Genomic DNA, 22,411 nt, shown 5'->3' on the forward strand with positions numbered 1-22,411 from the left:
TACGTTGAAACAAACAGAGATCAACTTGAGCTCAACCCTCAACCATTAACCACATTTGCTTGTGCAATCATATAGGAAGTAAATTAAGAAAGTTTGGTTTAAGATTTAAATGTTTAGTATTGTTGATAAGAAGTATTTTTGAGAAAGAAAATATTCATTTTAAACATAATGTTGTAAAGGAAAAATATAAAATTTTGAATACCTTTAAGTAATTAATATTAATTATTTACAAAATTTAATTTCAATAGATAAAATATAACTATTACAAATTTTAATATATGACGATATCTATTTGAAATAAATTTCAATAGAAAAAATTTGTATATGTGATTTAAATATTGCATAAAATATATGGATTATAAATAAAGTTAAAATGTAATTTGATTCTAAAAGTGTTTTTCCCAAATACAAAAGTTTAAAAAATTGTTTTTACGTTTGGGTCCAAAAGCAATTTTGACTCCAAAATTATCTATTTAGCATTAATTACAAATTCTTAATTATTAAACACTCTAAATAACTCCTCAATATTTGCATTATTGATCCCTAATACTCCATTTTGAATTGACTATTTATAAGTAAGGCGATCATAGATAGTGAATATACTTATTACTTCATATTCAACCTTAATTGATACGTCTAACTTTAAAAGCATCCAAAGATTCAGGTAAATTAATGTTATATACAACAATAAATGTATTAAACAAAACATATCTATTTTTAAATTTCAATATAAAATGTAATTAAAAATATTTAATATTGATTATTAAGGTAAAATTTCAGGAAATAAAACCACAACAATGAAGGAATAATTTATACAAACCAAAATGTACCCTTCTTTCTTTCATTTTATGATAAAATACAACAAAGAATTATAAATCAAATAACTGGTTGTTTAAAGTTTTTAACCTTAATTTCCTATTTTAAAATTTTCCTTTTTTTTTTTACTTTATACCTTCTAATTCTATTTTGCATCATTTGTTCTTCAATTTCTACATTAAGAGCATGGATGAGAATCATTCACTAATGATGATGTACAATACATTATACAACGAGCAACTTAAAATTAATGAAAATCATTTAAAAATTGAAATGAACAAGAATATTACGAAAATTTATCAAGAAGATTTTATTGACTCAACCAATCGATTGGATTGGACAATATACAATATTTAGGCTATATTATTTGGAAAATATATAGTTTTTAACAGATTTTTTGATAGTGTAAAGGTTGAATTATAAGAATCCAAGCAAGCGAAGCGAGTTAAACCATAAGTTCAAAAATTACTATCACTTGGCTAAAAATAATGATAAGGTTTTTTTTCATGGATTTTCAAACTTGGGTCTCTTTATCGCCAACAAATTCATACTAACTTTGCAAAAAAAGAAGACACAGAAAGGAAGGGAATTCAGGGTTCGCATATAGTTAAACTTGATCATTGTGGGGTCAAAAGGACTGTTTGCAACAGAGAATATATATATGTGAGATGATAATGTAATTAATATGCAGAGGAAAAAGGGGTGAGTTGGGTAGCTGCAAGGGCGCACCCAAAAATGCTAATCCGAATCACACCATCATTTTCATGCCTTGCCATTGGTTCTGTTGACCTTTAACCCTTAGATTTCCTCACTACTTTGTTTTCCTTGTTTTTACTCAAACCTCTCTCTTTTAGGGGTAGTTTCACAATACTTCTACAAAATATTTTTGAAAAGTGCGATAAAAAATTACTTTTAAAAAGTTTAGTTTAAAATTTGAGCATTTAGCATTATTGTTAAAAAATACTTTTGAGAAATAAAATGTCCATTTTAGATATGTTATTATTAAGTAACAAATATGTATTTAAATAATATTTAAATTTATTAATATTATTATTTTTAGTAAGAATATAAAAAACTATTATAACTTGTTGTTAATATTTTAATATATGAAATATAAATTTTAAATATTTTAAGCAATAAACATTAATTTTTATAAAATTTAATTAGCATAAATAAACTATATTTTAAATATTTAAATATAACCATTAAATATTTGTAATTATTATTTTAAAAATATTTTTTATTTTTAATTAATAATTTTAACATATTTTTAATTAAGCACCAAGAAAGAAAAAAGAAAAACACTATGTTATTAGAGGGGTGAAAAAGTAATTAAGCACTAAAAGTGCTTTTGAGAGAGGAACAGCTAAAAATTTTAGCTTTTCCTTTTCATAAATGCTTTTGAAAAGCCAAAAATTTCAATCAATACCAACTTGTTTAGCACAATTTTTCTTTCAAAAGTGTTTTTGAAACCAGAAATGCTTTTTTTAAACACCGCAAAACAGACCCTAAGTTTAACCATAGGTTAATGATAATATCTACCTTTTCTACTGGTTAATTAAAATCCAGTGGTACAGATCTCGTAGTAGCTAATTTATCTTGTTTTTCCATTTTATTTCCACATTCATAGGATTCTTAAGGGCATAATATGGCTGCTTTTTGTAGACTGAAGAATATGTAATAATAAAGTGAAAAAGTTGACAAGAGATATATGAGGAGAGAGAGAGGAGGGAGAAGCGTATCTTTGAGTCAGCCATGCACCTTTGGCACGCTGTCAATTTTCCACAAATGTCGTGTTGATTTTGCAATCCATGTCTGCAATTTGGGATTTTGAATTTTAATTTCTTGGGGGATATTATTGGGACTAAATTGAGAGGTCTCTCATTTTCACAATTTGTGGGATCCTGGAACGGGAATAGAACAATGGAACCTTTCCTCCTCATAATAACAACCCACTGTGAATAGCATCCTCCTAACAAATAAAAAAGAATGTTGAGTATACATTCTCCTAGCGGATTAGAGTATTCTAAAGGGGCATCAATATGATATATACTTCAATCCTAAAGAAAACTAGTCCCACTGATCCGATCAAAGCTGTGTGGTGAAGGTCTGGTTCAGGTACTCAGGAAAAAAAAACATCAATTCTGGACTAGAAATAAACAACATCTGGTCCTTCCATACCGATTGGTTAAATTGACAGGTACAGTCATTTCTTTGTTCCATAAAACTGGAGCAATGATATGATGATCGGTAACCCATATGTAACGACAGATTGATAGATTCGATTTGTATAAGCTGTGTACATCTGAAGTGGTCTCAGAAATTGAATATATAATTAGGTGGATCAACTTCTTATCGTATTAAGTGAGTGCTTGGAAATAATTGAAACCTTTTAGTTATCCTGAATTAGTGGAAATCAGGTTGGTCTAATGACAGGTCTCCTTTGTGTTATTGTAAATCAACTAGCCAATCAGCTTCAATATTTTTCACTACCCAGCAGCTTACCTCCTGACTTGCCAAAGAGACAGGGTGCCCCTCTTTCATATTAAGTGTTTTTAGAACTCCTAAACGTAAAAGACAGATTAGCTTATATTATATATAACAATGTACGTATTATTGTCATCATAAAACAGAATTATGGAATAGGGAATGGTCCCACTGCCATCCACTTTAAATTCCCTCTCCAACTCCGTCAAAATCTTCATGAGAACATGTTGTCCATTTCATCAAGTAAAAAAAACATCTGGTAGGGATTTGGCCATTTTCCGGTGAACATCCACCCCAACAACACCTTTCAAGTTTCAAGTGGAGGAAGGATAATAATAAGTGCAAAGGATATTTTAGAATGTGCTGTGGTACGGGCACATCAACCATATTCCCTTCCTAGTTCCTTCTCCATATATAAATAATAATGGTGTCTTCCCGTAAACACTCACTCAGCAATTCCTATTCCAATTCACCTATTGTGCCACTGTCACCACTTGCTCTCCTCTCCCAAGATCAAGATAGAAACATGGTCAAGTTCTCAAAGCAGTTCGAAGGGCAGCTTGTTCCCGAGTGGAAAGAAGCTTTTGTTGATTATTGGCAACTCAAAAAGGACCTCAAGAAAATACGTCTCCTTAATAATAATACTACTACCAATACTCATCAAACCACTTCTTTTCCCCATAATCTCTTGTCTTCAATCAGCACGTTTGGTTTATTTGGCCGACGTAGAGACCAGGGTGCCATTCAAGTACTCTTTGGCTCCCTCTACTCAAAGTTTATTTACTTTTTAACGTTTGTCATGTTGGAACTAATTGATGGGGGTGTGGACAGGTTCACAAGCGACTGACCGCTTCGGCTAGCAAAGGAGGAGATTTGTTGTATGAGACAGAATTGCTAGAGCAGTTTGCTGATACTGATGCTGCCAAAGAATTTTTTGAATGTTTGGACATGCAACTTAACAAAGTGAACCAGTTTTATAAAACAAAGGAGAAAGAGTTCCTGGAAAGAGGAGAATGTTTGAAGAAACAAATGCAGATTCTGAGTGAGCTCAAAACTATTATCAAGCAACAGCAGCGCCGCAAAGGAGAGGAGGAGGACGCCTCCATTTCCTGCTCTATCTCTTGCGGTATTATTTCTATCTATTTCATGTTTCAACCGACTTCTTGTGTTTATAAGAGAACAACATTTTCCTTTCCTTCCTTCCGTTTTCCATCCACGTCCACAATCATAAAATATTTACTTAACATGTCCTTTTTTACCATATGTAAGGTTTGCTAGATTGTAATGTAATGAAAAGAAAAAGAAATAATTAGAAAATAACTAAGGAAGGGGGATGAACTATACAAAAAACTATAAAATTCTCAAAGACCTGCAACAAGGGACTGACAACTGGACCACTATTAATATTGAACAAGTCTCTGTTTTCGTTGTATGCAGAGGAGGACTCTGTCAAGGACAGGACAGAGCAAGAACAACAGCAGCAAGACAGCTTCACGGATGAATTGGAGAGAAATGAAGTGCCCTTTTCAGACTCTCCAACATCAGATGAGATCGGGAAACCAACGGATATCAATATGAAAACAGAGAAAGGAAAATTAAGAACGCTGTCAGGTCGTGTTTTCAGTTTCCAGGGAAAGAGCCTAAGAATAAACATTCCTCTCACAACACCATCTCGTACCTTCTCCGCTATCAGTTACCTTGTTTGGGACGATTTAGTCAACCAGTCTTCAAAGAAATGTGGACCTCAAGGGGGTGGTAAGCTGCATATCAACAAGTCCAAGCTGCATCATGCCCAGAAGATGATCAAAGGAGCTTTCTTAGAGCTATATAAAGGATTGGGTTATCTCAAAACTTACAGGTAGGTGTAGCTATCATCATTCCTCACAAGTCAAAAAAGTCCAACATATTCCTCCCATGATTATATTACCCAATTCATAATGAGCACGACATCCTTAACCCCTTTTTTGCTCTAACTATGATTTTCAGGCACTTGAACATGCTTGCTTTTATAAAAATTCTCAAGAAGTTTGACAAAGTAAGTAAAATCTTATTGAGTCCTTACAGTGATTATTCCATTTCCATTTACATAAATAACTAAAGATGAACTCCCTTGTCTACAAATGGACTTTTCAGGTTACTGAAAAGCAAGTTCTTCCCGTCTATCTTAAAGTAGTGGAGAGTTCCTATTTCAACAGCTCAGATAAGGTAAGGAACTGAAGCAAAAAAAAAAAACTAGCTAGTAAAAATCCAGGTGCCTGTCAGTCAGGCATAGGTCTGTTAGGCAAAATATATTTCCAAGAGTTTTTTGATGCTTGCCACTAGTTATTTATTCGTCTGGTTATTAATATTTTCCGACAATGTTAAGTGGCTATTGATTCCGTATTGCGTGTCAGCAAAAGCACATCTAGTATTTATGTAAAATCAAAACATAGATATGGTTGTCTGATATGTTTTGGGTACAAGTTGGTAATCTGCTTATTAGTCTCGGAAATGACAGGTAATGAACTTATCAGATGAAGTTGAGGATCTATTTATCATGCATTTTGCTGATGAAGATCGCAGGAAGGGTATGAAATATCTCAGACCACGACAGCGTAAAGAATCACATGCTGTAACCTTCTTCATTGGTTAGTTCCTCCACCTTTTCGCAAAACTAGGATTAACAACAGCGAAATGTTTTTTCTCTAAGAAAAGAATAACTTTAACTCAAATGATATTTCCCTCAACCAATCCTTTTTGGTGGAAAGCTACTTTGCCAAAAGATTGGTTTTAGAGAAGCAAAAGCATTGACCCATTGGGCCACTAGATTTACAAATGAAGTTCACTTTATTGGTGGACAATAAAGCATAGTTTCATGCTTCAGACAAATTTGACCGTACATGGATTCATCCTTTAAACGAGCAGCCCATTAACACAGCATCCAGCACTATTCAGTTCCCAGTGTGCCGTACCAGTGTATATTGCATCTTGCTTGGACACTTCTAAATCTAGGACTCATCTCTATCATCATGTTATACACAACACATTAACAAGTCCATTTTATTGTGCATGATCCAAGACTAGATTCTAGATAAATATCTAATATATATTTCCACCATATCATATCAGACATCCCAACTGAACAAATTTTAGTGCAACACTTGTGTTCCTAGATTGCCTACTAAGAATTTGAATTCAACTAATTGGTTTGAAGTTTTAAACATGCTCAGGGCTCTTCGCTGGGTGTTTCGTGGCCCTTCTCGCCGGATACATCATTATGGCTCATATCACTGGGATGTATAGAAGACAACCAGATTCAATTTATATGGAAACAACCTACCCTGTACTTAGGCAAGTGGCGAGCTTCGACATGTTTTTAGATATGTAGAGTTCTTATGCTCTAACGTCTGATCAATACTCTCTTTCTGCAGCATGTTCAGTCTATTGTTCCTACACTTCTTTTTGTATGGTTGCAACATTTTCATGTGGAGAAAAGCTCGTATCAATTACAGCTTCATCTTTGAGTTAGCTCCCACCAAGGAGCTTAAGTACAGAGATGTTTTCTTAATCTGTGCTACTTCAATGACAGCTATTGTTGGAATCATGTTTGTTCACTTGTCACTGGTTACAAAAGGGTATTCATACGCCCAGGTTCAAGCAATACCCGGTCTCCTCTTATTGGTAAATTCCCAACCTTAAGGCACTTCTTTGGATGCAAATCTGTTGGCTGGTCATACCGCAGATGTTTTTAACTTTCTCCACCGTGAGCAGGCCTTCGTTTTATTGCTAGTCTGCCCCTTCAACATCTTCTACCATTCAAGTCGTTATCGTCTCCTTGGTGTGATACGTAACATAATTTTATCACCTCTCTACAAGGTACTTAATTTATAATTGGGGTGTTGTAGGTAGCCAAACCTTTTCAAGTTGGCTAAAGATGAAAATTCAGTTTCCTAATTAATTACAACTATTTGTTTGCAGGTTGTGATGTTGGATTTCTTCATGGCTGATCAACTTTGTAGTCAGGTTGGTTTAACTGCTGATTAAGTACTGTGAAGGCACAGAGAATCATGATAACTAGCTGATCTGACAGTAAGGCATATTCTTGAACTGTAGGTGCCAATGCTTAGGAACCTTGAGTATGTGGCTTGTTATTACATAACTGGAAGCTACAAAACTCAAGACTACGAATATTGCATGAGAGCCAAGCATTACAGAGATCTTGCTTATGCAGTGTCCTTCCTACCTTATTACTGGAGAGCTATGCAGGTATATTTTTTCTCCCCGGAACTTGGTAGTTCCAACTTTGCCGTATTCCATATTTTGGTTGAGACTAACTAATCTGATGTGACCAAAAATGTGTTTCGACTGGCTCGCAGTGTGCCCGACGGTGGTTTGATGAAGGGCAGACCAATCACCTTGTCAATCTAGGTAAATATGTATCAGCAATGTTAGCAGCAGGGGCCAAAGTGGCGTACGAGAAAGAAAGGAGCATCGGATGGCTATGTCTTGTAGTTGTCATGTCAAGTGCTGCAACAGTGTACCAGTTGTATTGGGACTTTGTAAAGGACTGGGGTTTGCTTCAAATGAATTCCAAGAACCCTTGGCTAAGGAATGAACTAATGCTTCGTCGAAAGTTCATTTACTACTTCTCCATGGTATGGTTACACCCTCCTCTCACTTCCCCTGCCTGCTACTAGAAAAAAACAAAACGTTATACCCCTTAAAACATATTTGCCATTGGCAGTGCATGAGAGCTAATCTATCAAGGAGGAGAATAAGAATAAACATTATCTGAAAATGAATATTGATAATGCCATTTCACAAACAAAAGTAAGATTCTAGGTCTTACTCGGAAGCAAATATGAAAACAAAAGAGATAGCCAGATAGGTGAAGTAATGGATAATGTCAGAAATTACAATACACATTAGGAACACAAGTAGAGATCATCTAAGAAACAAGAAATTAAAATAATTGGAGCCTGTTTTGAACAAAATTTTGCATGACATGCAGGGATTGAACCTTATCCTCAGGCTGGCTTGGCTGCAAACAGTTGTCCATTCAACCTTTGAACATGTTGATTACAGGGTAACCGGACTGTTTTTGGCGGCGCTTGAGGTGATTAGAAGAGGACTGTGGAATTTCTACAGGTAATAAATTATAAACCCATTTTGTTTAATATATATTTGCTGAATCTTTGCAAGTGTAGCCCAACAAGCACACGCAGAACATTTCATTTCAACTTGAGAAATGGTAATGACCAAATCTTGCAATGGTCCAGGTTGGAGAATGAGCATCTAAATAACGCTGGCAAGTTCAGGGCAGTAAAGACAGTACCACTTCCCTTTCATGAAGTAGATGAGGAAGAGTGATGTCCATTGGCAAAAGTGGGTCTCGCTATTGGATTCAGGTCAATCACATAATTCTTTTATCAGCAGAATTTTCCAGGTGGAACCATGCTGTTGTGGTTGTTGTTGTTGTTGATGGTGATTTTATTCAAGTTAATTAACAAGGCATAAACTTGCTTGTTATTGTTCCAAAGAAATTGGACAACAGTTTATACTTGTATAAAAATTCTTCAACAAGCAATAGAAATTTATGCAACTCACTCTTTTTGCATTTTTCATTTCTTCTTTAATTAACTTGGTACCAGCTTCTTACATTCAAAATTGTTTAAGGAGTTTATGGTAGCTCTTGTATTTTTCCCTTTCATAAGCAAAAAAGTTGACAAAATAAATAATGAGGGGCATGTTGAATAAATAATATGATACTTTTGCAAGGCCTTTCCACAGGGAGGGGGGAAGATGAGGTGCTTCTACAAAAAAAAAAAATGTCTTCAAACCTTTCAGAGAACTTGATAAATAATCCTTACTCCCTTAAAAAATAATTAAAATAGAAAACACCAACAGTCGCAAATAATAAAAGGATTAACTAAACTACTACTCACTAAATTATGGGTAAGTTCTCATTTTGGTCATTGAACTATTCGAAAGTTTTCATTTAAATTACTAAACTATTCAAAAGTTTGTATATAAGTCAATAGGTTGTTAAGTCTTTTTTTTTTTTAAGTTCTGCTAGTGAGCTCCAGGAGACAATTTGACAATCAGTACGATGAATTAATATCAATCGACGAGTAGAAGAACATACCTTAAATTCAAGTCTTTTTGACAGTCAGTGTCGAAAATCAGAAAAAAAATATATTTGAATTTTGGTTCGTAGATTCATGATGTCTAAAACTATTTCATGAAAAAACAATTGAATTGTAGAAGAGAAGAGAAAAGAAAGCTTTCGATTGGTGCACGCAGTGTGAATCGAAAAAGCCATAAACATCAATTTTAACAACTTAGTGACTCAAATGATAACTTTCGAATAGTTCAATGATTAAATTGAAACTTTTTCTAGTTAAATGATTAAAACGAAAACTTACTCATAGTTTAGTAAGTAATGGTGTAGTTTACTCATAATTAAAAAGAAAAAAGAAAGAAAAATAAAAACTCTATACTGACTAGAGGTGTTCATGGGCTAAGTCAGGTTCTGTTCGGGCCTAAGCATAATATTTACACATTTTATGCTTGCCTAAATCAACTGACCCAAATATGGGCTTAAAAGTTTGCCTAAGTCCACTCATATTTTAGAAAGTAAATTAAAATTTATATTTATTTTAATATTTAATAATTTTTTTTTATATTATAGTTTTATATAAAGGCATCTTATATTATTTAAAATTTTACATTATAGTAGTATTATATATTACTATAGATTTAATTTTTATGTGTTACAAACTACTTAATATATAAAAATAACGTAATATGAAACATTACAAATTATAAAATCCGGTCGGGTAAGTTGGGATCGAGCCTTTAATGTTCAAGTCCAAGCCTGACTCATATTTTAAGTGGGCCTAATTTTTTTGCCCAAGCTCATTTTTCTAGCCTAATTTTTTTGTCCAAACCCTCTTAAATTTCGAGCGAGCCTTAGTAAGTAGCCCGACCATGAAGAGGTCTAGTCTTGACACCCAAGATTGGGTTCACTAACTATAGATTTTTTTTGTCACCTAACTATGAAAAGTTTCAAAGTAGTCACTCAATTATTAGTAAAAAATTTTTTGGTCACCTAATTATGAAAAGTTACAAAATGGTCACTCAATTATTCAACTGTTTGTTTTGGTCACTCAATTATCTTGGATTTTTTGTATTTCCATTGTTAGGTTAGCCAACTAGTGACCCAAAAAGATAAAATTGAATAGTTAAGTAACTATTTTGTAACTTTTCATAGTTGGGTAACTAAAAGAGAAAAATCCATAGTCGGGTGACCTTTGCTGTAATTTACCCAATTGTTAATCTAGTGGAGACACAAAGTAATACCTGTTAAGCATATTCATCCTTTCTCACTCCAACTCCAGCAGCTACTCAATACAACACATACAATGGCTTCAGCAACATGCAGTATCTTCTTCTCCTCCTCTCTTTCTTTTCCAAAACTCTCCTCTCACTCTTCCGATTACAAACTCATCACTTCCCTTCCATTTTTCTGTTCTTTCAGCCCAATTTCCAGGTATTCCTTTATTTCGGGATTTTTTTAAAAAAATGTCTTCCCCTTGTTTTGCTTTCAAATTCACTTACTTTTTTGTTCTTATTTACAGCCTGAAACTTTCACATCACTCGCTTCCGGTGCTACCCAAGCGAGCATTTCGGGTTTTGGCTTCTGATTCTACAACGGACCCACATGAAATTACGGATAGTTCCGGCGCTGTATGATATATTTCACTTTTTCTCTTCTCTAATACCTTTTTGAGCTTCCTTATTCCTGCTACTCTTTTCTTACTCTCCATATATCTTGGAAATATATTAGTCTTGCTCATATAAATCGTAATCGGCAGAAAATTTTCATAAATATATTAGTCCTTTGGTAAATGAGTTTGAAGTGAGGAGAATTGCCCATTCGGAAAAGGGTTTACACAAAGGATTACTTTTGCACTTGATATTGTTCTATTGGTTTACCTTCACTACAACCATCACACCTCTTTATAAATATGGAAACTAATCAATATATATAATAATTCCATGCTTAATCATCACAATCACCTTGCTATAACTCAATGTGACTTCCTTTCTTCAGCATCTGGTTTGATTATAATTTACAATTCAAATTAGCATAAGATCAGATTGTGCACTTGAGAGGTTGGCCATATTTGGAGATGCCAAGTGCGGTGCGGTGCGTTTAGTTTTTTTTTTTTGTCTCACGCTACAGTATTGCTACAGTATCTAATGTCACCGCCACCTCTGTTTTTACATTAACCGCAGGTACACGCACCGCCCATCCAAACTCCCCCTCAGTTTTTCTTTTTAAGACACTCATGTAAAATTCGCTATTCCCAACGTCTCTTACAATTCTTGGATTTCTCTGTATGATAAGTGTGCAATTACTGAGACAGTATAGGAGTTCTCTAATTGCACTTCAAAAAATTCAAGAAAGTATGTTGTACTACAGTTCTCCTTGTAGGTGATTAGAGATGCTCTGGTGGTGTTTTGCATTATATTGCTAGAGATCATGCAACACCTACAAACCTGTTAATTGGTCATAGGTTTTTATTTGTCATGCATGATCTTTGTGCAGGAATCAACAATTGACACAAAATTACCAAGAAGAAGTTTACTAGTCCAGTTCACTTGTGGGGAATGTGGTGAAAGAACAGAGAGACTCATAAACCGCTTGGCCTATGAACGGGGACTTGTGTATGTACAGGTATTTTTCCTTTTTTATTTATCCTTTTTCCTATCAGGAAAAGGTTCTTATTGTATGTTTCTGGATAATTAAATGGGTTTAAATATACATCCATTTGAACTGATTGAGACTTTTTATGCTCATATTAATGTTGTAAATATATTTTTGAAAAAAAAAAGATGTAATCTAGCAGTGTTAGGTTTGCATACATGAACCGTTTTTTTCTTACTTCTGCAAAAGATTAACCCAGTCCTTCATGTGCGAAACCCTTTCAATTGCTACTGTCAATGTTTTCAGCATAAATAATTTAGAAGATAGGCTTTTCTATAGCAATATAAATCACGGTGATATGAAAATATATGTTTGATTCAGTCCACTCTGATTTTTTCGATTCTCATAAAAGTTATAGAAATGAATGTTGACCTGAATGCGTGGTGAGATTTACATTTTTCTCCATTGGAATTAAGCATTTAGTTTTGTAATGGTTCATTTGATTTCCAGTTTATAGGCTAGTATAATACTGATTCCTACTAGTATTATGGTGCTTGTGCGTTTGACATGCCACGATGTTATCCCATAGTTCATTTATTATTTAACATTTACACCCTATTTCTACTAGATCAAAGCTGAGGGTTAGGCATGATTTGGCATTTTTCATTGCCCTGCATAACCCGTGAATTTGGTGGCCCTGTGCGTGGAAAACAAGCTTGAGGATTGAAACCATCTCATATGTATATATTTTTTAATTTGAATGAAGCATTCTAACTGCTGCTTTAATTTCTTGCATGTGAAAGATGAATGTCTAATTTTTATCTGGAAAACCTCTAGAAGTGATTTTAAGATTTTTTTATTATTGAGAACAAAGCTGCGCTTTCTCATTTTTGGTTTGTACCTTTTGCATTTTCTTTCTGCAAAAGAAGTAAATAAAAACCAAAGCAAATAACCGAAGTATGAATCAAAGGAAGCCAAGGCTTTATGTTAAAGTTGTTCTGGACTTCAGCAATAGTTACATGTGTTGGCAGAATAATTAGTAATGATCCTTTAAATTAAGAAAAATGCTTTTGACCACCTGACCAAAAGAAAGTGCTTCTTATCAGTGTGCAGGGTGTCTTCAATATCACAAATTAGCTGACAATCTCGGCCTTGTTGTTGAGTATGACTTAAGGGATGAAATGTGAAGACAGATCAAGTTAAACCAGCGACATATATATATTCATGATGACAGTTATGATACAAATTAATCTTCATTCTCATCAACCATGTACTAATCGGGTGGATAAGCAATAAAATGCAACCAATGTTTTGGTTATTCAGCTTTGGTGTTATTCATATCTATTTCTATTAAGTCTTCAAATTTTATATCATTATCATTACCATTATGGTACAAGTGTACTTAAGCTTCACTTGAGGGACATATACATATGTATGTATGTATCATGTATGCATAAATCGTAGGTAATTATTACCCACTACTCTGTTTTTGGTTTTTCTTTTTCTTCACAGATCTGTTTAGTGTTTCTTACTACTATTTCCCTATCTCAAACAAACTCAAACATTTGTCAGATTCTTACCATCCTCTTCTGAACACCTCTGTTTTAGTTTTCTTACTCCCTCGCAAAGTTTTAACACACTTTTTTTTTTTGCTAAACTAATTTAAATAACACTTAAATTTTACTACTTTATTTAAATTAAGTCCTACGTTTTGTACATAACTCGCATTTTAATAAGCCCTTGAACCTTGAACTTATATATGAATGAACCTAAACATAAATCAAGCTTCCACTTGAAACTGGGGCTTACTTTAGTATAGATAGGGTCTATTAAGGCGTGAAGAAAGTATAGAAGGTTATCAAAATAAAGCAGTAAAATTCAAGAGTTGTTTTAATGTTTTAGCCAGATTTTACCCTCTGAAATGCCTCTAAAGAAAATACAAATGGGTAACAAAACCCCTTAAAATAAGCTTTTTTTGTTAAATGCTGTTGAGTTGAACATTTCCAACAGCAATGACTAAAAAAAATAACCTTCTCAGCCATGATTGTCAATAATTGCAAACCCTCATACCATGTTCAACTGTTCATGTAGCAAAGTGTACCCGCTGTCCACGCTGTTAATTTGATTTGAAGAAAATTTGCATTTCATTCTTAAAATACGTTAGAACCTAATAAAAAAGGGGGGGGGGGGGAGAGGAAGGTATGCTGTTTCCCTACAGTAGCTCACAAACAGAACATTAAATGGAAGGCATCATGAATCCTGGTAAAGAGTTTTGATCGGTGACTTGTTGTTATGGGAAGACAAGATGATGATGATGATGAGAGCTGCTCTGTATTCTTTCCCTTATTCTTTCTCCTAAGCTGGAAAAATTGTTGCATCATGTCGGCACATTCCGATGCCAATACCCCCCGTCTGATTCCCATATTTGGGTGGAACGGATGGACTGGAGCTGCTGGCTTGTCTGTCTGTTCTGACCCATTTCCTCCTCTTTCATCGGGGAAAAGTCTGCAAATATTAGGTAATTCCCTCAGGAAAAATAGAAGTTCCCATTCTAATCATCAGAATTTTTGTTTTGGCAAGAATGCCATGTTGCAATTTTCATACCAGGGAAATTTATAAATTCATGTTGAATAACATTTAAATCTCACGGTACTAACAAAATTCACCGGGACTGGTGACAGGTAAAGAATTTATTGTCATAACTCATACCTTATCCAGCTACCATCTGCTCCTAGAAGCTTATTGGGAGCTCCCCACACAAGAGTGTCAATTCTTGCCTGAAGTATTGCTCCGGCACACATAGGACATGGTTCAAGTGTGACATAAAGTGTTGTATCCTACAGAGGCAAAAGATTCAGTTACAAAAATGAGTTACCAAAATGGCTCGACTCAGGAGATGGGAGCACCTATAGAAACATCACTTGCCTAAAGAAACAATCCAATATTATAGACCGTCTGAAATAATAGTAGTCTTTACTAGAAATGTTAATAGAACCATTATTTAAAAAAGGAAAAGGGAAGACATTTGATCTAATATTACAACATTGAAACAAAAGCATGAATTTTCCTCATATGAAGGATCACAATGAAACAGAAAGACTGTTAGAATTTTAGAGAAATTATATTCCTTTATCAAGGATGATACATCATCATTCGGATATAAAATTGAATGAATTTTTAGGAAATAGTAGCAGGTTGGTTAGCAAGTAACTACGAAGCTAACAATCTTTAGACAATTAGGTTCATTGCAATTTGCAAGTTAGGAGATGGCATTGCTAGTTACTGCACTTCAAGAGCAATGAAAAAGGCACAAGTATTTTGCAGGGAACATTTCTCATTTGTCAATTAGCCATACTTAAACATACCATCCATGTTATTAGAGAAAATTATATGCACGTATCTTTTAGATGTTTTCGCAGCAAATTGCCTGGTCAGAGGTGAAACTAAAATTTCAATGAACTACAACTTTAGATGCTTTGACATTCCCCTCCATCAAAAAATTAATACATTTCAGAACAGCAAAGAAGAAATAGTACCGCAAGCCTCCATGAATGTAGTATGCTCGAAGCTTCCCGTATACAGATCATTTCTGCATGGGCAGTTGAATCCCGTAATTCCTCTACCCTGAAATATAGATCATCAATTAAAAAATTGTTAAGAAATAATAACAGACCAATCAAATGACAAGCATGTCAGTTTATTGAACTTACAAGTTACGTCCACGAGCAATTATCTTCCCATGCTGCACTAGTACTGCCCCAACAGGCACCTCCCAAGAATCAGCAGCTTTCTTGGCTTCCAGTAATGCTTCTATCATAAACATTTCATCAATTTTTTGTTGCTCGCGCTCAAGTCTATATGCCTCTTCCCATTCATCAAATCTGTCTCTTGGGACTTGTTTGGTCCGTTGAAGTTTTCTTTGTTTTAATTCCCCCTCCTTACCTTGAGACCCTGATGCTTCAGCTAATCTTGCACCAACAGGTTGTTCCATCACCCTTACTGAACCACTTCCCTTGGTATCAACTTTATCAGTTTTTGAAATCTCTTCTACAACAAGAGGTGTTCTTGTGCTTCCGGCTGGTAATGGTAGAGATGACTGTACTACCTCCTTGCCTGAAGAGGCTACCTCAAAGCTACTCTCATCATGTTTTACCTTCTGTGAGGTCAAAGAAATAACTTCTGATGCAGGCGCAGTTTCTAATGTATTAGAAGATGGTGAAATGTTTCCTTCGAGGGGTCTTACTTTTTCAGTTGACCTCATTGAGTCAGAGAAATCTCCTTCACCTTGAGTCCCTTGTCCCAACTGATAAGATACAACCTCAGAAGGTAGGCTGCTACTTTCCCTTCTCAGGTTTTCTTCATTGTTTTCATTCTGTTCATGACCAGAAAACCATGTCTCAGTGCCAACAGACTCATTTGGTGAAGTCCTTCCTGCGGATCTAGCTGCTGAGCTAGGCGTTTGAGAACGTGAACTCCATCGTAATCGAATGATATCTCCCATAAGGGTCCACAAGGACCTGCCACTTCTCTTTATGACAGCATGCCCTGATGTGGAAATCCCCTGAGTTTCTGCTTCAGGCAGTTCCTGAACAGGTGAGTCCATTACATCCCACATTTCATCAGAGGGTCCCTTTCCTCCAGAGCCCTTCGATGACTGCCTCGAGTCATGCCTTTTAATCTTCAGTTCTTCCTTGCCATGTTGACCAGAAGGGTCTGGCCCATGCTTATCACCTTCATATGTGGAAGTGAAATCAGAAATTCTACTACCCTGTTGGACCCCAGAAGTTACCACATCATGCCTTGCCTTCTCAACAAACTCCCCAACAAATTGCAAGGAAGATTCCTCTAATCGTTGAGCAGAACCCAGAGAATCTTCATGGGTAGTCAAGTTTAAAGACTCCCCATAAGTCTCACTCCTTTTACTTGGCTCTGATTCATGGTGTGCAAACATAGTCCTTCCTCTTGAATGCAGATATGAAGTAGCAGAGCCACTTTCTGAAGTTCCACCAGAAGCCTCAGTGGAAATCCTAGTCATTGAGTCATCATGCAGGAGACCTCCAGCTATTGCTTGAGGATGAGGAGGCATCAATACGTCCTCTGTGCTCCTCTTTTCTGGTTCCGCTAAATCAACATGAGACTGTTGTTCTCGTGTTTCTGAAACCAAACTCAAATATGCTTGAAAACTAGAGCCCTCCCGTGCTTTTCCCCAAGAACTTGATACAGTAGTAGGTTTCAAGTTCTCTTTTCTTGATTTCGTTTGCTGAACTCTGCTATTAGCTTCTTTATGTACTTGACTTCTTTCATTAATCAGACCCAAAGCTGGAGTGAAATTATTTTCATGTTCGGTCAATCTTTCTCCAGAACTTGTTTGAGAATTGGTAACTAACTTAGTGTTGTCAGCATGACCAATAGATATATTTGTAATAGCTTGCATTCCTTGGCCAGGCTCAATTCTTTGAGGTAGTGTTTTATCTTTTGGAAAGCTTTGCTTCTTTGTTTCTGGATTAGAAGTGAAATTTAAACTTGAAGTATCATCCTGTTTCTTCTTTTGTGTTTCAGACTGCGATATTGAGGTTTTCTTGTTCTTGGCCTCATTAATTTCACTTGATTTTCTTCTCATTTCCAATTGTCCAGTGATCCTTTCACCCCTTTGCTGCTGTTGCTTTCTTGTCTGCTGAAAAGAACTCTGAGCCATGGTTGTATCTTCTTCCCATATCTTCATTCTAGATCCTGACCAACTCTGAACTGGATCCCTATCTTCTTCCTCAATCTTCATTCTAGATTCAGACTGCTGCTGCAAAGTAGAAATTCTTTCAGCACTGTCTCGGATTTCTGACACTTCCACATTTGCTTCTCCACCCGTGAAGTGCTTCTCTTGAGAAGTTTTGTCAACATCACTAACATGGATCTTTGATATTTCTCTAATGTCCTGGTTTTTCCTTCTAGATTCAGACTGCCTAATATGAGTATGCCCCTTTCTTATTTGCCAGTCCTTGACATCAAGTTGGTCATGGAAATTAGATCTTTTCGCATAGTCACTTTCATCATTCTTCACCCTTCTTGCATATTCATGTGAGGATTTTCCCCCAGATTGTATTTCTTCAGCAGATACTTCAGCCAGCTTCTTCTCTGACTTTTTTCTCAAATCCCAATCAACACTATTCCCCCCTCCATTATCCCTCTTCAAGCCTGTTGTCACTTGTCCCTCACTTCTGCTAATCTCATCTCCTATTGATTCTGTCACATGCCCACTGAATGATTCTTCCATGAATTGCTCGGCTTCGGGGAGTTCGGTATCACTCTCTAAGTCCCCTGAAGATGACAATGAGTAATATGATGAACAACTAGAACTCTTTGTCCTTCCCCTGAGATTCTCGGCTGTCAAGGATGACTTGCTCTCTGCCTTCCTTCTACTCTCTTCCCTTGACTCAATAGCAGTGGACTCATATTCATCCTTCCAATCACTCTCCAACAAACTTGACCCAACAATTTTAGTCTTCTGCCTATAACATTCATTGGCATGGCCCCCTCTCTCCTCCAACTTCTTTCTTTGCTTTGGTCCATTGCTGCATTCATTCCCATAACTTGCTAGCTTGTCCACTTGTTTAATTTTCTTCTTCAGGCTATCGCACTTACTATCATAATCGTTTTCCTTGCTCACTTTCACTATCTTATATGAGCTCCTATTTCTTTCTGCTGTACCTAAACACTCCCCATTCACTTCCTCACTCAATAAGCTGATCATGGCCTCAGCGGCATCTACTCCACCTAACAAACACCTAGCAGCACTTTCCTCCGAAGGCACACATCTAAACCTCCCCTTAGTTTTCCTAGTAAGCATACTAGCAGTAGAAACCTCAAAAGGAGCTCGATCAAGGTCACATGTTGGAAACCGCAAAAGGCAGCGGTGCCCAGCAGGTAAAATGAGCCGCCTAGAAGGCGAGCAATGAACAAGGGCAGATTGCCTTAGTCCATATAAAAAGCAAGGGGTAATAGGCAGCCTAGGGGTGGCACAGGCAAATGTGGCACAGCAACAAGCACAAGATGAGCAACACGAAGAACATGGTGATGATGATAAAGGGGTTTTGTCAAGTGATGAATTGAAAACGTTGGAAGAACAATCGTTGAATGAAAATGAAAGAGACCCATTACTCCTAAGTGACAAGACACTTGAACTAATACTGTAAGAGCTGTACATGTTTGTTCGATATCGAGGTTAGGGCTTTAAGTTTTACCTTGAAGGATCTGCTGGAATTCAGACTAAATCCGCATCCATATCAGGCATGTCTACATCAGATTCTCCTCATCACTTACAACATGAAAGAAAAGGGACTTTTGTTGGATTAAAAAGATTTGATATTTAGACCCCAAAGGACCAAAAGTTTGCCACTGAGGGTGAGGATGAGGATAGAGATCGTGGGGGACAAAATCGTTGAGTTACGCATTTGTGTTGGCCAAAATCGACTGAGTTCCAATAGGAACTATTTTGTTTGTTATTGTAAATGTAATAATTTCATTTATGCCCAGTAAAATTCTGCTGTTGGCATGCTAAATTGCTAAAGTAAAAGTCAAAGTATAACGACTGTGTGGGCTGTGGACTCCCTCACTGTGCTCGTTGTACCTTTAACCTTTCCCCTATGAATTATCTCACCTGATCTGGTTCTGCCTCTGGTTACCTTACGACTGCAGTGACGGACATAGTGGGCTCTAATGGTAATGGCCTTAGCACCCAACCTTTAATTGGGCTCTAACTCAGGATCAGGCCTTGCTTGGAACTTGGGCTATCAATCTACCCCAGATTTTATGTTATTTTATTTTATTCCATTTATTTATTCTTAATATTCTAGTTCTTGAGCCATACATTACACGTCTAGAATGAGTCTGTCATTTGTCTCTTTCACTACAAAAATATAAATTAAAGGTCAAACTATGCTTCTTGCACGCAGTTGGCAAAGAGAGAGAGAGAGAGATGGAGATAAATTACAGAATCATAAAGAATATACAATATTACTTATAAACTAATAACAATAAGTCATTGGATAGAAAGTTTTGATTTTTTCAGTTTCTAGAGTGCTTGGTGAAATTAATTAGATTATTATTTATAATCTTATATGCAAGCATTAATGATTAATTTTATGAATTTCAATACACTGGAAATATTAACTTCATATGCATAACATGAATTATCCAAATGCAATGTTTATCTCTTGTATGCTTAAAAAATTAAATCAATCTTAACATATAATTTTGTAATTCTAAGTGACATGGTCCCTAGAAAGCAAAGCAATTAATACTTGATAGTATTAGGCCAAATCAAGCCAAAATGCCAAACCTATCAATCAACCAACTGCCCCCAAAGATGCCATATAAGATCCATAGAATCTTATATTATTCATTCAGGGTCAACTAATTTATGTATTAAGATCAAAGCATGATGCAGAAAAAGCCTAAGAGCTACGGCTGATAGTCACAGCGCATGGAATTCAATTAATGCAACTACTCTATTACTATTATATTGATTAGACTCAAAGAAAGTATGAATACACGTATGGCTCGGTTATTGTACGATATATAATATTATAGGTCAAGGTTTGATTTGGTACGGTCTTGGAAGCCAGCCGTCTATTGCTTATTACAATATGCTGCTGATATAGCTTCTTGACTTTTACACACATATATTAATTAACACAGTTAGCAAAATGTCTTGCTCCAAAATCTAATTATGCCAAATTTCTTTGCAAGTGATTACATGAATATAGGTAGGTTTGGCAGTGGCATATTCATTAATTATGTCCAATCTCCATTCTGCCACTTTTAGGTTAAAATGCCTTGGAAGTCCTTGTATTATACGGACTGAATCAAATAAGTCTATATTATAAACAGAGTTAACATTTGGTGTATAAAAAATATCTCGATTATTAATTTTTTCAATTCCAAACAAAAGATTTCATTTACAAAACCATAAATACTTTAAATATATTAAATGATAGTCTTTTATCTAGTAAATGGTGATTTCATTCCAATTTGACCTTATTTGAAGGACTAATTTGATACAGTCCCAATAACACAAGGACTTCCCAGATACTTTTAGCATCTCATTCCGGTCTCCTTCAGAAGTCGGTCGGTCTCATTCCCAGATACAGTCCCAATCACACTCATTTATGGGCATATATATCCACTGCCTTCTGCTATCAAGACAAGAAGAAACATATAATATATACTTGCATGGGAAACTAAAAGCAACTAGGGAGGGCAGGCAGATACGTACAAATATAAGTACCCTTCATAGTTCAGAGAGGGAAAGAGGGAGAGGGACACATCTCCTTAAGCTTCATCACTTGATATTGGCCTTACTTACAAATCACCATCTTCATTCATTCATCTATTTGTCTGTTTATGTAAATCTCATAATCAGCACGTAAGTAATTAGTTGTGTTGATAACTACGTGCCATATGTCGCCTCCTTTTGTTTGTTTATTACAAAACCACAAAACTGCAGTTGAACATTGAGGATTAGTTAAGGCTAAGACAACCCTTAATTATTGCGCATGGACGAGTTATTTAATCTCACCAACATATTTTACTTAATCACAAGAATCATCTTATCTTGTATAATATTCTTATGTAACACGTAAAAATTCTTGAATAATTGTTATGTGCCATACATTTAATAATATTTTAACACATTTCATACATTAATATTTTACATTTCTGACTAATTTAAATACTTTCATTTTGTGTCGATTGGGTTCGAGCCCTTCTATTTATAAGTTGGAGGAATTATGAATAATTTTAAATATTATATTGAAAAAACCAAAATTTAAAAAAAATCTTCCTTGAGAAAAACGTGGAAAAGAGTTTTGAAGAGAAAAGTAAGAAATAAAAGAGGTCTAGAGATGGAGAAAGAGAATACAATAAAAAGGAGTCATTATAAAATCTTGATTCTATCTCAACACGTCAATTTTTTCTTCAATATAGTTTACTTTTTTTTCTTCAATTTACTACTTTTTCTATCTTGCTTTTAATTTTATTTTCAAATTCATTCTAAAAGTCTTCTACATTTTCTTTTGTTTTTTTTCTTTCACATTGTATTTGTGTTCTATCAATATTTATAAAATCTTAAAACTCATATTATTTCCATAAAATTCAACAAGTTCTCGATGGATTAAAGTTGTGTTTCTTTTTCAATTTTGTAATTTTATTTAAATTTAATTTACTTTGGGTATGTAGGTAAGGTTTTTTTTCTTACTTTTATATTATAGATTTTAGGGATTTTAAGGTATATAGATTTTATTGTTTTTTAATTGTTATTTATTAATATGAGGGATTATTTTTAGAATATGTTTTTAAAGTATCTCAACTTTATTAATGGTGTGAAGTTTGGTCCGCGACAATGCAGCCAAGTTCTTCACATGT

The 22,411-nt window shown here is 35.1% G+C and overlaps 3 protein-coding genes across 3 annotated transcripts; 2 read left to right on the forward strand and 1 right to left on the reverse strand.

Annotated features, from left to right (window-relative positions):
- Window positions 1-3,507: 3,507 nt before the first annotated feature.
- Window positions 3,508-8,899, forward strand: LOC105764590 (phosphate transporter PHO1 homolog 1). Its single transcript, XM_012583222.2, has 14 exons — window positions 3,508-4,051; window positions 4,135-4,429; window positions 4,741-5,161; window positions 5,290-5,338; window positions 5,437-5,508; window positions 5,801-5,930; window positions 6,513-6,633; window positions 6,714-6,963; window positions 7,054-7,158; window positions 7,261-7,305; window positions 7,396-7,548; window positions 7,659-7,937; window positions 8,294-8,430; window positions 8,562-8,899. Exons 1-14 carry the CDS (start codon window positions 3,728-3,730, stop codon window positions 8,650-8,652), a joined length of 2,472 nt encoding a protein of 823 aa, XP_012438676.1. The 5' UTR covers window positions 3,508-3,727; the 3' UTR covers window positions 8,653-8,899.
- A 1,769-nt stretch (window positions 8,900-10,668) lies between these two features.
- LOC105764591 (uncharacterized) lies at window positions 10,669-13,317 on the forward strand. Its single transcript, XM_012583224.2, has 4 exons — window positions 10,669-10,834; window positions 10,923-11,031; window positions 11,897-12,025; window positions 13,102-13,317. The coding sequence occupies exons 1-4, from the start codon at window positions 10,707-10,709 to the stop codon at window positions 13,180-13,182; spliced, it is 447 nt and encodes a 148-aa protein (XP_012438678.1). The 5' UTR covers window positions 10,669-10,706; the 3' UTR covers window positions 13,183-13,317.
- Window positions 13,318-14,039: 722 nt separating this feature from the next.
- On the reverse strand, window positions 14,040-19,484 carry LOC105764592 (tRNA(adenine(34)) deaminase, chloroplastic). Its single transcript, XM_012583225.2, has 4 exons — window positions 15,706-19,484; window positions 15,532-15,619; window positions 14,705-14,832; window positions 14,040-14,500 (listed from the first exon to the last, which is right to left on the reverse strand). The coding sequence occupies exons 1-4, from the start codon at window positions 19,191-19,193 to the stop codon at window positions 14,218-14,220; spliced, it is 3,987 nt and encodes a 1,328-aa protein (XP_012438679.1). The 5' UTR covers window positions 19,194-19,484; the 3' UTR covers window positions 14,040-14,217.
- Window positions 19,485-22,411: the final 2,927 nt, after the last annotated feature.

Source organism: Gossypium raimondii, chromosome 12, assembly GCF_025698545.1.
Source record: "Gossypium raimondii isolate GPD5lz chromosome 12, ASM2569854v1, whole genome shotgun sequence".
Lineage (NCBI taxonomy): Eukaryota > Viridiplantae > Streptophyta > Magnoliopsida > Malvales > Malvaceae > Gossypium > Gossypium raimondii.

Bases quoted from the DNA above. Each gene is read 5' to 3' on its own strand.
- LOC105764592 (XM_012583225.2), bottom strand. From the start codon at position 19,193: ATGTACAGCTCTTACAGTATTAGTTCAAGTGTCTTGTCACTTAGGAGT. The intron at 15,620-15,705 runs GTAAGTTCAATA...TCTATATTTCAG, and splicing joins ATTGCTCGTGGACGTAACTT to GGTAGAGGAATTACGGGATT. The intron at 14,833-15,531 runs GTACTATTTCTT...TTGCCTCTGTAG, and splicing joins TACATTCATGGAGGCTTGCG to GATACAACACTTTATGTCAC.
- LOC105764591 (XM_012583224.2), top strand. From the start codon at position 10,707: ATGGCTTCAGCAACATGCAGTATCTTCTTCTCCTCCTCTCTTTCTTTT. The intron at 10,835-10,922 runs GTATTCCTTTAT...TCTTATTTACAG, and splicing joins TCTTTCAGCCCAATTTCCAG to CCTGAAACTTTCACATCACT. The intron at 12,026-13,101 runs GTATTTTTCCTT...GCTTCTTATCAG, and splicing joins GGGGACTTGTGTATGTACAG to TGTGCAGGGTGTCTTCAATA.
- LOC105764590 (XM_012583222.2), top strand. From the start codon at position 3,728: ATGGTGTCTTCCCGTAAACACTCACTCAGCAATTCCTATTCCAATTCA. The intron at 5,162-5,289 runs GTAGGTGTAGCT...TATGATTTTCAG, and splicing joins GGTTATCTCAAAACTTACAG to GCACTTGAACATGCTTGCTT. The intron at 7,938-8,293 runs GTATGGTTACAC...CATGACATGCAG, and splicing joins TCATTTACTACTTCTCCATG to GGATTGAACCTTATCCTCAG.